The 14,333-nt window shown below is 37.3% G+C and overlaps 1 protein-coding gene across 3 annotated transcripts in view; it reads right to left on the minus strand.

Annotated features, from left to right (window-relative positions):
• Positions 1–4,002: 4,002 nt before the first annotated feature.
• Positions 4,003–14,333, minus strand: part of LOC134675838 (uncharacterized) — a 180,227-nt gene continuing 169,896 nt past the window's right edge. For 2 of the 3 annotated variants that reach the window (XM_063534131.1, XM_063534132.1), the window contains exons 6-11: positions 13,687–13,803; positions 13,353–13,432; positions 12,397–12,502; positions 11,611–11,754; positions 10,842–10,923; positions 4,003–10,249 (exon numbers count right to left, since the gene is read on the minus strand). In XM_063534131.1, the coding sequence (XP_063390201.1) occupies positions 5,775–10,249; positions 10,842–10,923; positions 11,611–11,754; positions 12,397–12,502; positions 13,353–13,432; positions 13,687–13,803 (5,004 nt within the window). In that variant the 3' untranslated portion in view covers positions 4,003–5,774. Of the gene's footprint in view, positions 10,250–10,841; positions 10,924–11,610; positions 11,755–12,396; positions 12,503–13,352; positions 13,433–13,686; positions 13,804–13,846; positions 13,964–14,333 lie in introns of all 3 variants that reach the window. The other variant, XM_063534130.1, reaches the window with a different exon arrangement.

The following is a 14,333-nucleotide window of genomic DNA, read 5'->3' on the forward strand; positions in this document are numbered from 1 at the left end:
CTTCTTCTTCCGCGCGTTATCCCGGCATTTCGCCACGGCTCATGAGAACCTGGGGTCCGCTTGACAACTAATCCCATGATTTGACGTAGGCACTAGTTTTTACGAAAGCGACTGCCATCTGACCTTCCAACCCAGAGGGTAAACTAGGCCTTATTGGGATACTACTTTTAAAACTATCTATTTTATTTTAATTATGTCTAGTTGCTTTTAGAAACCAAAATTATGTACTTGCCTAATTTTAGCCCGTCGCAATTTTCCGTTGATCTCCTTATCGGACCCAACACTGGATCCACTCTTCGTTCTGTACCCACTCATCTTCGGCTTCGTCAAGTAACTCGTCGAACCCATTATTGCAAAACTCACCTTTTCTCAATAACAATAAAGTTAAAAATCGATTACGCAAAATTTACACTTATTACTTTCTTTCACGCAATTATAAAAATAATTTATTGTAATTAAAACTTTACTGTGTTTGAATTAAAGTTTAGAATCGTTAGGTAATTTTATAACGTGACTGCCAGTTCTATAGTTAAATTTTTAACGCGAATATTACAAGCAATTTTCAAAATTGGAATGCATTTTGAACGCGCGCCGTCGACGCGGCCGTGGAAAAAGGAATGGTTTTTGAAAGAAGTCTCGATGCTTCCTGTGTTTTGTCTCTTTCGCGCTTGTGGATTGCGGTGATGTTGTCTGTCTTTGTCGAACGGAAAAGTTTTCTTCGGGATGGCATAGGCCAAGAGCTGCACCTGACTTTAGGGCGTAGTTTTTAGGGTTCCGTACCCAAAGGGTAAAACGGGACCCTATTACTAAGACTTCGCTGTCCGTCCGTCCGTCCGTCTGTCACCAGGCTGTATCTCACGAACCGTGATAGCTAGACAGTTGAAATTTTCACAGATTATGTATTTCTGTTGCCGCTATAACAACAGAATAAAATAAAGATTAACGTGATTTTTGACCAAAGTTAAGCAACGTCGGGAGTGGTCAGTACTTGGATGGGTGACCGTTTTTTTTTTGCATTTTTTTGTTTTTTTTTTTGCATTATGGTACGGAACCCTTCGTGCGCGTGTCCGACTCGCACTTGCCCGGTTTTTAAAATGTAAGTAGGGATATTGTAGGTATTTCAAGTGAAATCGTTACCTAATGTGTATAACCTTCGTGTAAGTAGAATATTTTGAAGTATTAAAAAAAATCAATTAATGACAAATTCATTTTAGTTTGTTTCTAGTTATAAAACTTTGAGGAAACCATTTCATACAGTTTGCTCATAGAACCAAAATTATATTTCTGAAGCAGGCATTATTCTATGGATTTATGTATAAATTAAAACAAATATAGATAACATAATTATTTATGAAGATCTTATTTCCTACTTACGAGATTGTGATATGTTTTTCATTAAAAAAAACTTTCTGGGACTTTAAACCCGCATCGTTAGGGCTTGCCTAACTCCCTATTGAGTCCCAACGAGATCCTATTCAAAAAAATTCAATGTTTTCCATGTTTGTTTGGTTAATAAATTAAAAACGTACCTACGTACCTAAATATTTGGAAGGTTTGGTCAATAAAAACCTAAAAATACAAAAAATAGCCTTGAAAAGCTTCCACCTCCTAGTAGCGGAGACAGGTAGTGTCTCGCGTGCAAAGACATCGACGGCAGCCTGAAAACACGCAACATCGTCAATAATAACTATTATCTGATTATAGGTACGCGTCTTTACTGAGCCTTCGGTATTGTCAGGAATCAACATAACATAATGTTTTTATAGTCAGACCGTAAAAAGTTTGCAGCGATTTTGATAGCCCACGCAGTGCAAGTGTCATTTTAAACGTCAAACTTGTATGAAATTATGACGTATACATAACACTTACACTGCGTGGGCTATCAAATCCGCTGCAGACTTTTATTGGTGCGACTATATTCGCATTCTCAGAGATAAAGGATTCTCGTAAAAATGCGAAAATTTTGCATACATAACGGTGGACAACTGTGGCCAAAGATCACGAGAACACAGAAACAACCCAGGACAGGTGGTCTTGGCGCCCGAGGACGAGGAGAGCCGACCCCGACGAGCTGACTTCGAGCAAGGAAGAAGAAGAATACACAAAAGACTGGCCTGAAAAGAGTGAAAAGCGCTGGTGACCTAGCGCATGCGACTTTCAATCCGGAGGTCTCGGGTTTAAACCCCGGCTCGTACCAGTTGCTTTTCGGTGAACGAAAACATCGTGAGGAAACCGGACTAATTCCAATAAGACCTAGTTTCCCCTTTGGGTCAGATGGCAGTCGCTTTCGTAAAAACTAGTGCCTACGTCAATTCTTGGGATTAGTTGCCAAACCGACCCCAGGCTCCCAAGAGCCATGGCTAAAATGCCGGGATAACGCGAGGAAGAAGAAAAGATTGACCTTGACTTCACTTATTATCCAATCCGGAATGAACCTTGTGCAGAAGATACTGATCTTGTGAGATTTATGAATTATGATTCTTCTCTTCTTCCATATATCAAAAAATAGTTTAATATAAAGCTTAGATAATCAACCCCGTGGTATTATAATCAATTTTCAGCGGTGCCAAGCGTAATTTATAATTATTAAATAATTTATTTTTTATTATTTTCTGCGGCTGACCAGAGGGCTGGTTTATATTTAGTTCAACAGATCAGCATTGCTATCCAGAGTGGCAATGAGGCCAACCTTTTGGGCACTCTACAACTACCGATTTTATTTACCTCTATAAGTTTTAATTTGAAGTGTTTTATTATGTTTATTTTTACTTACCTACTTGTTTTTCATGAATAAAATAGTAAATACAATTTTTTAAGAGTAAGATTTATAATGACTGTATTTTAATAATCCGTCCGTTTTAAGAACCTTGTGCAGATGTTTTTGCTCTCTTCTCTCCGGCCATGAACGTATATTTTTCTGTAAGCTTAGATCACGGTAACGTAATCCATTTTCAGCGGTGCAAGGCGGTGCCATCGCGTCGCGTGCCCTCGTAGCATCGACATGCCATTTGGGGGCTTGTATTGCTTAGTAGGTACTGTAGGCATTTGTTAATGTAGATATCTACATTACATCCTAGCACTTAGACAAATATCCATCCTAAATAAATTACTTAAACCGGAACCGTTATTGCGATTACGTGCTGTGTATTTCGATTTGGAATATATCGAAACAGTGTCTGCCGTTTTCTTAGTACAGCCTTTTTGGGTTATCAAATCAAATATCATTTATTATCAGGCAACTAAGGCCCATAGATACACACCTTACAAACTAACATACATACAATAATAAAATCTTACAAGCTAAAAAATTATTTATTTATTTAATTTTTTTATTTTTACTTATTTATTTTTTTATGAACTTACTTATGTACTGGGCTTCGTTTTTTATGATGAGATAAATCTTGTGTTTTCTGAAGACGACTTTAATCTTTTGAACGCCAAACGGCGCATCCATTTGCCGTGCCAATGACGCCACGGGGGTAAAATTTAGTTATATGCAATAATGCCAACCTAAAAGTGGGGTGTTTTTCAGTAGATTTTCATCAAAAAACGATCGACGTCAAATGCCGTCTTTGGCGTCGGAGTCACGATTTTGCTTTGACGTCAATAGCCGTCTGTGGCGTTCAAAAGGTTAAAACAATCGATTTTAAATATATGTTGTATATCATCATTATGTTACGGTAAAATTATATGTGATTCAACTCTCAGAAAGCACGATTTAGTAAATTGGAACTGCTGATGAAGATCTTAACTGATAGCATTAATAACAGTTTTGTGAAGTCCATTATTTATGTTTAAAAGTAGAACATAGTCCCACAAGTTTACTTAACCCTTTACCAGGCTAAGGGATATATTATATATTTCCCACGTACGGCTCTTCTAACATGTGTTATATTTTCGATCAATAAGACTCTCATTCGATTGTCATTTTTGAACTGTCAGCCTGGTAAGGGATTAAGGAATAAATATACGATGGCGTAGGGAATAAAATTAAACAAAATATTAAGAAAAAATGTTTTATTGTTATCAAAGGCTACCTTGACATTGTAAAGTTCATTAGTAATACTTATCTAATCGTTGCTACCTTACATGTAAGTAGTGTAGGTACATATGTATTATTCAGTTCCATAAAAAAAACTGCATCAAACATTATCTTATCGTTCTATCCCTTTCGCTACACGTTTTTGGGAAACGGAGAAAAAGAAAAAGAACGATACAATTTACGTTTAATTTTAAAGTACACCTGACATGATTTCATGTTTGACGTTTGTAATACATAATTCCTTTTCATTAAAGCCAGCAACTCCAAGTCGTTTTTTTCCCTTGCCAGCAAGGTAACGTCAATAAGAAAAAATGTAACAAAATTGATTATTTGAGTTACTGGCTCTTGGTCTAACTCGTTGGGATATAACTTGACATTTTATAAAAAATATTCTTGCTATTTTATTTTATAGTGTAGGTATGCAATTAATTATAACGTGTTAGTTCAAATTAACTATGTGTTACCAGAAATATATGAATTTGAATTTTATAAAAGGTAAAAAAATATAATATGTTACATACATTTTTAATATCTGAGTATAACGAAATTTCAAATTAATTTAAAGAGGTTAATTATATCTTGCTCTGACAGGTATCGGTAAGAAACCGGTGTAAATCAGTGGAGAAGTTCATATATTTCTGATTATTTTAGTTTGATAAGGGTTAAAAATTGTTAATTGATAAAATTATAGTCTTATCTTCCTAGCAGTCTCGACAAATTAAGTATAACATTCAGAAAATGTCTTACAATACTTCTATTAAAACAAAATGACAATGACAATGTACTAATACACGAAAATGAAATTAACAAACTAATGTCGAAGGTCGAACAGTAACGTATCGTAAAAAAATTAGTGAAAATAATACTATAAACAAAATCTACTTTTTGGTGTTAGTAACTACAACAAAAACTAAATCTATAAAAAAATAAATACTTTTAAGTAAATCGTTAATCAAATTGCACGGAAAATATTAATTTTGTGTATATACCTAATGAGATATCATTTGCAATGGCACTTTTGAATAAATACATAGCAAAATAAGCATTTTAACAAATTTATTTACATAGGGAGCATAAGATATTAAAAAAATTGCACAAATATATAGCAGGTGTCAATCAATGTCATATGATAATTTTTCGTCATAAATTTCGACGCTGCCTCTTTGTGCGTGTCCGTTATTTTGTGCATAGAGTATAGAATACAGATAAAATATAAACTAAATTATATTCTCTTGTCTATGGCACAAGATATCAAAGCTCAGGGAGGTTTGATAGTTAAAATATTTACAATCAACAATTACGCTTACATCTAGAGGTACTTCTACATGTATAATGGGTTTATAAAGTGGTGTACAAAACCAGACGGACGTTAAATACAATACATTACGTTAATAAAGGAGAGAAAATACTAAAATATCAACTTATTTGACGAAAAAATATGAGTAGTTGTTTTTCGAAAATTTGCGTTTAACAATCGCTAACTGCTAACTCGTTTTAGTATTCTGTTTAGAGCACTAAAAACTTGACACTTTTAACATTCATGACATTTTAATAACAAAATTTTTTTTTCGTTATATTGTCAAAATACTCGCATACTTTCAAACGCATTTACAATTCTGTCAAGTACATACTTAATGCACGAAACTAAATCGATTTGCAATTACTATACTCATTTGTAAAATTTTGTGCTTCTCAAGAACGAATTCATTTTATGGTGCTCAGCAAAATAAGCTCATTGGAATTTATTAACAACCTGCTTCACCCAACTACTTTTCGGATCATCGCTAAGTTCTGTTTTACTCTCTTCCCTGTTTCCTTCATTCGGAACTGTAGCCTCAACTACTTCGTTCTTAGCCTCACTCACGCTTCTTTCAAAGCTAGTAACTTTAGAGCCTCTAACTTCGCTTACGCTTCGTTCGAAACTCGCAACTTTAGTAGAAATCGGTTTAGGTTTTGCTGCTGGCTTCTTCGCTATCTGACTTTGCTTCGTCAAGCTTTTCGACATCATTTCTATCTCCATTCGCCTCTCAAGAACACTCTTTGATGTTTTTTGTGGCTCCACTGACGTACGTTTTGTTTCGTTGGTCCTTATTTTCCTCGTTGCCGAGTCGAGACTTGCTCTCTCAAAACTTAGTCTCTTGATTTGTATATTACCTGTTGGCTTAGGTATTCCAGAGCCATCAGTTTCTTCTTTAGCGTCTTCATTTACTTTAACATCGACTTTGCCTTCGGTATTTTGTTCTGTTGTTTCAGATTTTAGTTTGTGAATGTAACTAGTGTTTCTACGAATCGTTTTCATGTTAACTGACTCTGATGATGAGGACTGATCTTGATTTTTGAGTAGGTTATTTTTATTTATGGTGACATTTTTAACCATGGCTGTAGGGATGTTAGTAATTTTTGGTTTGACTGGAACAGGAGGTGCCTTTGGCTTATCTTTATCGACAACTTTTTGTTCTATTTTAGTTTTAGCTTCAGGGATTTTCTTTGCTACTGTAGCTTTAGTATTACAAACACTAGATGTCACAGTTACCCTTTGTGCTCTGAATGAGGAACTGTGTTTGATACTTTCTATTCTCGAAACAGATTTGCTAACCGATTTTACTTCAGACGATTCATTTTTAGATTCTTCCACTTCTTCTTGGTCGGAATACACAGCTGAATCCCTATAAACATCTTCATCAACCACATGTTCTATTTTCTCAAATGACTTTTCGTAGAAACTCTCATCTGAATTTGCATTAATTGATTTATCTTTATTGTTATCCTTTTTAGCTTCTTGCTTTAATTCTTGATCTGCACTTTCACTAGACGTAGTAACAAATGACGAATTTGAAAATAAACTGTCAGGTCTAACGGCGTTTTTATTAATGAGTACATTAACATTCTTTAAGGCAGATTTTTCTTTTACTAACGTGACTGGATCTGCATATTCGCGTTGTGCTATCCTGGCCCCTAAATGTTTACTTCCTTGCATATAAATTGGTAGTTTATTTAAGCTCTGATAGGAATTACTAGTAGATTTGGACGGAGAAGATGCATTTGATATGTTAGTCACCAAACTTACGCTCTTTTCGTAATTTGGTCTGATTACTTCTGGTTTCTGTGGAATATTGTCACAGCTGTGGGACAAAGTCTCTAAATTGTTCTTTTCGTTTTGACTTTCTGTCAAAGTAGTTTGCTCATAGACACTTTTACTCATAGGATCATTGCTGGCAGAATACACTACGGTAGATGTCGTGGGACTGGCATCTGTTGAAGTGATCACTACTTTTATATCTGTTTTCACTGAATTATTTATATCATCAGTGATTTTCTTAGTTTCAGTCCTATTTTGATTGTCGTCTGCATGTTCGTCGCCTATAATACTTCTAAACCTTTGTAAAAGGTTTTTGGAATAACTTCTTGGATTTAAGCCCGGTCGCTTTTCACTCGTAGGACTCTTTGCGTCCGTTTTAATTTCTGGACTACTTTGATCATTAGCGTTAATTTCTTCTTCAGTATTTTTCGGAGGTGACCTATTCTTAAAACGACTTAAAACATTTTTAAGAGACAACATATTGCTAGTTGGTTTGTAAATCTTATGTTCCGGGTGAATAACATCAATTTCTTTCTTATCATCATTGCTTTCTAATGGTAATACTTCACATGATGACGTAGTAGATGTATTCAAGTTTGGCTGAGAAACAGTAAGCAAATTTTCATTTTTATTAGCATCGAGATCCTTTTCGAAATTGTTTTTGTAACACTTGTCTATTTCTTGTTCTAGTTCTAATGTAGATTGACTGATATTTTGCACATAATCACTGTCATTAGAGTTAGTAGTTTTATTGAATTTAAGTATGTCTCCTTCACTCATGTAATTTTCAACATCGTCGTAACTAATTTCACTTTTGTCTGATGCGATCGTGAATGGTCTATCTGTACTCATAACTTTTCCATCTCTATTCAAATACGTTTTACTGTTACTGTTAGGTTTACATTTGAATGAGCTTAACGCATTTTCCTCTTGATTATTTGTTATAACTTGAAAGCTCCTTGGCAAAGAACCTGATTTTCTGTCTCTTGATACATTGAAATGTTCTTTTTGTCGACTAAGCCAAATCTCTGGTGTATTAGGACTTTGCTGGTCGGGACTCATAGGCAAGTAATCCCCGGGTACTGTGTTTGGTGTCTCTTTCTTTCTTCTACAGATTTCCATTAAGCTATCATAAAGATTTTCAGTACTATTATCGATGGTAGGACCACGATGTTCCATTGTCTCATAACATTCATCTGTTTGAGATTTGACCTTTTCAGGAGATTTGACAGGTACGTCATATATGCCTTCACTGTCTTGTAGTTTGTTCAGTTTATCAAAAGAAAGGTAAACGTAATCTGATTCTACATTCTTTACTTTAGTGGGGACATTATTTGGCGGTGAAGGTATTCTTTTTGGCCTGGGAACATGAGAAGTATGCTGAATAGATTTACTTTTAGAGTTTAATGTATGTAAACCATCGTCAATTTTGTTTTCTACTCTTAAAGTCTCATAAATATGATCATCATCGGATGCATCATTCACTTCATTGGGAGGACTTAATACTTGTACGTCAGGTTCGTCTTTACTTACTAGTAAAGTTTCAGAAGTTTGCCGGCAATATTTAGGTTTATTTACTGGCTGTTCAGGATTTGAATGCGACTTAAGTAGTCTCTGGTGCCTTCTTTGAGCACTGTTTCTTAGCTGTTGTTTCTTTAATAACTTCTGGAACTCCCGATTTTGCATCAATAGTTGCGATATTATTTGCTCCAGAGGTTGTTCTGCATCCTCACCACTCGGGACGTCTTCTCTTGTTTCAACCTTTTCTTCAGTTTCAGACCCTTCATTTATTACTTTCTGCTTGTTTAAATACTTGACTTTCTCTAGTTCGTTCTTTTTAAAAGAATCTGTCTTTTCTATTAACTTTTTATACGTTTCTTCGTCAATGTCTTCGTCTTTACTTATAGTTTCTGGCACAACTGAACTAGGTGTACTGTCCTTGGATTTATCAACATTCAGACTGTCAGTAGATTCAGAAATGTGTAAAATATTTTCAGTGGACACGTCTGTTGAAAAATCAGCATAGAACTTAGCTGTAGTGTCAGACCCTAATCGTAATCCATTTGCTCTGTTTTTCTTTAATTTCGATATTTTCTTTGGTACTTTCTTTGTGTTGTACATCTTTATTTCAATCGTTGGTTTCAAACTAGTGTTACTGCCCTTTCTAGCATCAACTTCAGGGTCCGATATGATAACACCTTCACTATTCTTTGCTTTTCTTGTGATTTTATTCGAACCACAGTTACGACATTCAAATTCTATCTTTTCTGTGCCTTTCCCTTCGTTTCTATCAGTATCACTATCCATGTTTTTCTTGATCATGATACCTGTGTTTTGTTGTAAACCAGGTTCAGACTTTCGTCTCCACGTTCCTATTTTAGACAATTTAGATCGTTGAGGATCTTCTTTAGACTTGGACCTTAATGTGTCTGTCTTGTGTTTGTCATTCTCATTACACCTAGATTTCCTCGAATGTATAGTACTAGTTGAATCGGTCACTATATTTTCTTTGATCTTCGCGCATTTTAGACACGATTTAGGTATATTCCTAACGTTTACTAATGAGTTATTAGTGTCGCTAAGATCATCTTTACTTTTAGCGTCAGTGTAACCTACGATATTATCAGAAGAATGATATCCTCTGATTTTATTCAAAGAACCGTTGTATTCTTTCGCAAAGCTTTCTTGAGAGGATTTGAAATCGGAGCATTTGCAAACAGATTGTTTTCTTTCTAAATGTTCAGCGCTTCCTGAATCAATGTACTGTAATGCTCTGTCGCATTCCGGGCATTTTTCTTTACCATCATCATGGCTACAGCTACAATCTTTATCTTTTTTGGACATTTCTGCTTCACAATCAGAGCAGAGATCTATATAACAGCTATCGCATGTATAGTCCGTCCCTTTCTCTAAAGATACCTGTGCGCAGTCACAGTCTTGAGTACCAGTTCTGTTGTTAGGCACGCTGTATTTCATGTTCTTCTTCATTCTGCCTCTCACTCCGTTCTCGAAGGATTTTCTTCTCTCTCGCTCTAGCTTCCGTTTCTCGAGGTATTCCGGGGCAGAAAGTTGTTTCCTCATCGACGCTTGCGTTATTAGGTTGTGAGACTTTTCTGCCAGCATGTCATCTGTAATAAGAGAATATATATGAAGTAAACAGAAATCTCATACAATAAAAGCGTTATATACTTGGTCAAGCAGATCTTGTCAGTAGATAAAGGCGGCAAATTTGAAAAATGTAGGCGCGAAGGGATGTCATCTCATAGAAAATTTAAATTTCGCGTCTTTCTACTGATAAGATTTGCTTGACCATCTATAATATTTAAATTGTTTGCGTTTTGAACACATATTAACCCAAAATTATAGACGGGTCTATCGCGAATTTATTTTATTACCTTTATTTACCGACGTTTCGACACAGGTTTCACTGGTCGTGGTCGCGGCTAACTGGGGCCCGTTTCTCAAAAGCCAGCAGTAACTTGTAATACAAGCGGATGTCACTTTTTGACAGCTTTTGTTAGAAAGGGACGTCCACTTGTATTACAAGTTACAAGCTTTTGAGAAATGGGCCCCTGATGTCCTAACAAAATGTCAAAACTGAGAGACAGAGAGAGAGAGAGAGCTGCGTCCACGAGTCCACGACCAGTGAAACCTGTGTCGAAACGGTAAATAAAGGTAGTAAAATATCGCATAAAAATGATTGATAATACAAAAACTCACCGTCAGTTTTATTCTGTCCGAGCTCCATGACGAGTTGTCTCGCGTGGGACGGGATCACTGCATTGTAGTTCTCCAATATTACCTGAAAAAGATACATAATTTATTTCTCGTTACCACCATGTTACCACATAATTCCCTATGAGATATACTTACTACTTCAAGCTTTGTGTGATCTAGTCCGACTGTCCGAGGAATCTATCGATACCCATTTGCACTAAAGAACGCAACTTTCCCATTAAATATATTTTGTCTTGAACGAGTCTACAGTGAAGTCCAGATGGGGTGATCAAATCGACCGATTTGATCAGAAATTAAATTGGCGTCAATTTCCAATTTAATCACCAATTTTATATTTATGGTGATATTAGAGCCCTGTAAATTTAAAAAATGCCCCAAAACGAAACTACTGGCGTCACAAATTGGTATTCTTGCGTCCGCATCCCATTTTATCGGTAATATCGGTCATAATCGGCGGTTGAATTCAGCGAGCCAAATTGGCGTTTGCGACCGCACGGCCTGATTTGTTGAGACAATTTAATCAGATTGGCGAAAAATTGTCCCCGTCTGGACACGCCTTACGTTTGCAGAGGGAGCTAAGCGTAGCGTCGAAGTCTTCTATGCTTTCAACAATAATCTACTTCCAACTTACCCGCTTCAGTAATAAGGTCCAATGTCGCTTATAACTCGGCGACCAACCTACCGCTCAAGCAAGACGCGTCGCTAGAAGGTCCCAAGCGCCCATAAACTACTCAACCGAATGTGAACTTACCCGCTTCAGTAATAAGGTCCATTCTCGCTTGTGTCTTGGCGACCTCGCTTGCAGTGTAAGTTGCGCGCGCGGCGCGTCCCACGGGATGACGTGGAAGGAGAGAGGGGCGCCCGCGATCGATTCCACCAGCATCATGTTGTTGCACTAGAAATTATAAATAAATATTTATATAAAAAGGAAAATAAAAGGATCAGACTCAGTGGCAGATATGAAGTGTTGGCCGCCCTAGGCCCCAGGCCCTGTAGTAACTACTAGCCGCCCCTTTCTCAGCACCCATCTATAGACTGCTGGCTTGCCCCCCTAATATCTTGCCGCTCTAGGCCCGGTTCTACTGGGCCTTAGGGCCAACCCGTCACTGATCATACTCGGGTCCATATTGGGTCGCATAATAATTGATTGTCCTAATGTAATGTTACGCATAAAACTCATTTCGCATAATTGTTATTGTGCTGGAAATATTAACATTTTTGAAAAATTATAACACAAACCTAACCTAACCTACCCTATTCTACACAACCTATGCAAAATATTTTCGAAAATACTTTCTGTTTCAGCTGGAGAAAAAATATGCGATAAGAGATTTATGCGTAACATTACATTATGACAATCAACTATTATGCGATGAGATAGGATCCCATCACTCATATTTTTATTGGTAAAAACTTGGAATTATTTGAATAGGCAAAAGAATATATAAATAAAATAGGGTTACAGTTAAGGCTTAACCCTTATTGAACACCCGTATTGAAGATTAATCTTTAATATACAGATGAAACTAGAACTTACCATGATATGTGACTTGTATGCAAGGATGCCGTCTTCACGGTTCTTCGTCACGAGCAGCATTTTGTCGAAGAGGAAGGCGTGCCGCATCGCCTTCGCGCCGAATACTCTGCGGACACGCATACAATTAAATTAGTTACGCATAATGATGATGATGCATTCCTGTTATCCCTCATTAGGGACATAGGGCTTGTAGAAAAATTCTAAATTTGTCGCGATTCTAAGCGGCTACTTCCAGCTCTTTCCAGCTGAGTCCAGTTGAGCCAGCCTCCTTCTTAACTGATCGCCTCCATGTAGTACAAGTTTTTAAGAAAACTAATAGAGTCAGTCCATGAAAAGTCTGCAGCAGATTTGATAGGCCACACAGTACACGTGTTATTTTAAACGTCAAACTTCTTTGAAATTATGACGTATAAATGACACTTGCACTGCGTGGGCTATCAAATCCGCTGCAGACTTTTCTTGGTCCGACTCTAGTGACGCTACGGAGTCGAGGAATTAGAATCGGATCATCTTTAGGATGAATTATCAGCTCCAAATCTGTATTACGCATTTGTTATGACTACCCTAAGTTATGGTGTAAGATTTTGGGAAAATGAAATACTTAGTACTTATTATACGAGGCAAAACGCTTAACATCACTTTCTATGCTGTTCTTTAATTTTACAAATTAGCTAACTAGCCCAGATCTAGAAATTTCGTTTCATTAATTTCAAAGAAGTTAGGAATGAACCTTTGCTTCCTTGGCTCCTAGCTATCACCTACCTACCTGAATTGTTTCAATACTTAATAAATCATAACTTTAAGTCAGGTTCCCACTAAAAACCAGTGCCGAGTGGGAATACTGTTTTAGCGTCCAATACAGACAGCATGCCTTCTTTTTCTTTTTGTACTATGTTGTGGCATGAAATAAATGTATTTTCTTTCTTTCTTTCTTTCTCTTGGATATAGCTACAAACCTGAATGTCCCTTCGGCACACAGCTCCCCGTACGTGGTCAGGTCCGGTCCAGTCCAGCCGTACAGGAGCGATTGTATCTCCTGTAGAACACATTGCAAATTATAGTATGTCAATAAGTACATAAACACAAGGCTCTCCACCATCTGTACCCAAAGGGCCCTTAAATTTTTCGGCCACACAGTCAGACGCGGCACGGACACGCTAGAAAGGCGCGTTATTACCGGGAGTGTCGACGGACGAAGGAGTAGAGGGATTAGAGCGAACTCTGTCTCTCTTGTTGCACATTGCTTCACCACGCTCTGAAATATTAGGAGAGAGAGAGAGAGAGAGTCACCTGTACTCTGACAGCGTGTTCGTGTCTCCTCTTCATGTCGTCGATGTGTTGCGCAATGTCCGTCATCTGCATTAGAGCGAACTCCGTCTCTCTTGTCGCACATTGCTTCACTACGCTCTGAAATATTAAGAGAGAGAGAGAAAGAGAGTGAGAGAGTCACCTGTACTCTGACAGCGTGTTCGTGTCTCCTCTTCATGTCGTCGATGTGTTGCGCGATGCCCGTCATCTGCATCAGAGCGAACTCTGTCTCTCTTGTCGCACATTGTTTCACAACGTTCTGAAACATTTAACAAAATTCTAAATACGGGAGTGTTAACAAATAAACTAGGTTTTTGGCAAGGTATAAAGGCTAAGTCAAACGTGCGTACGCAGCAAGTTTCTGTCCTAAATTTTGGAGGAGGTGCGGATAGAGACATGTTACATACGCCTCTAAAGGATGACTCACGTTAGACCTGACGGTGCCCGGACCGGGACGTCCGACACGTCATTTTCTATGACGGCTGATCGGTGATCATCTGGTGCTTTCCATAGAAAACGAAGCTCCGGAAGCTCCGGCCCGGCCACGGCCCGGTCTAACGTGAGTCAATATGCATGTGTATAATATATACCTTAATGTTTAAACCTTTGAGTCCTTCGACGTATTCCGG

The sequence above is a fragment of the Cydia fagiglandana genome, chromosome 23 (genome assembly GCF_963556715.1).
Source record: "Cydia fagiglandana chromosome 23, ilCydFagi1.1, whole genome shotgun sequence".
NCBI lineage: Eukaryota > Metazoa > Arthropoda > Insecta > Lepidoptera > Tortricidae > Cydia > Cydia fagiglandana.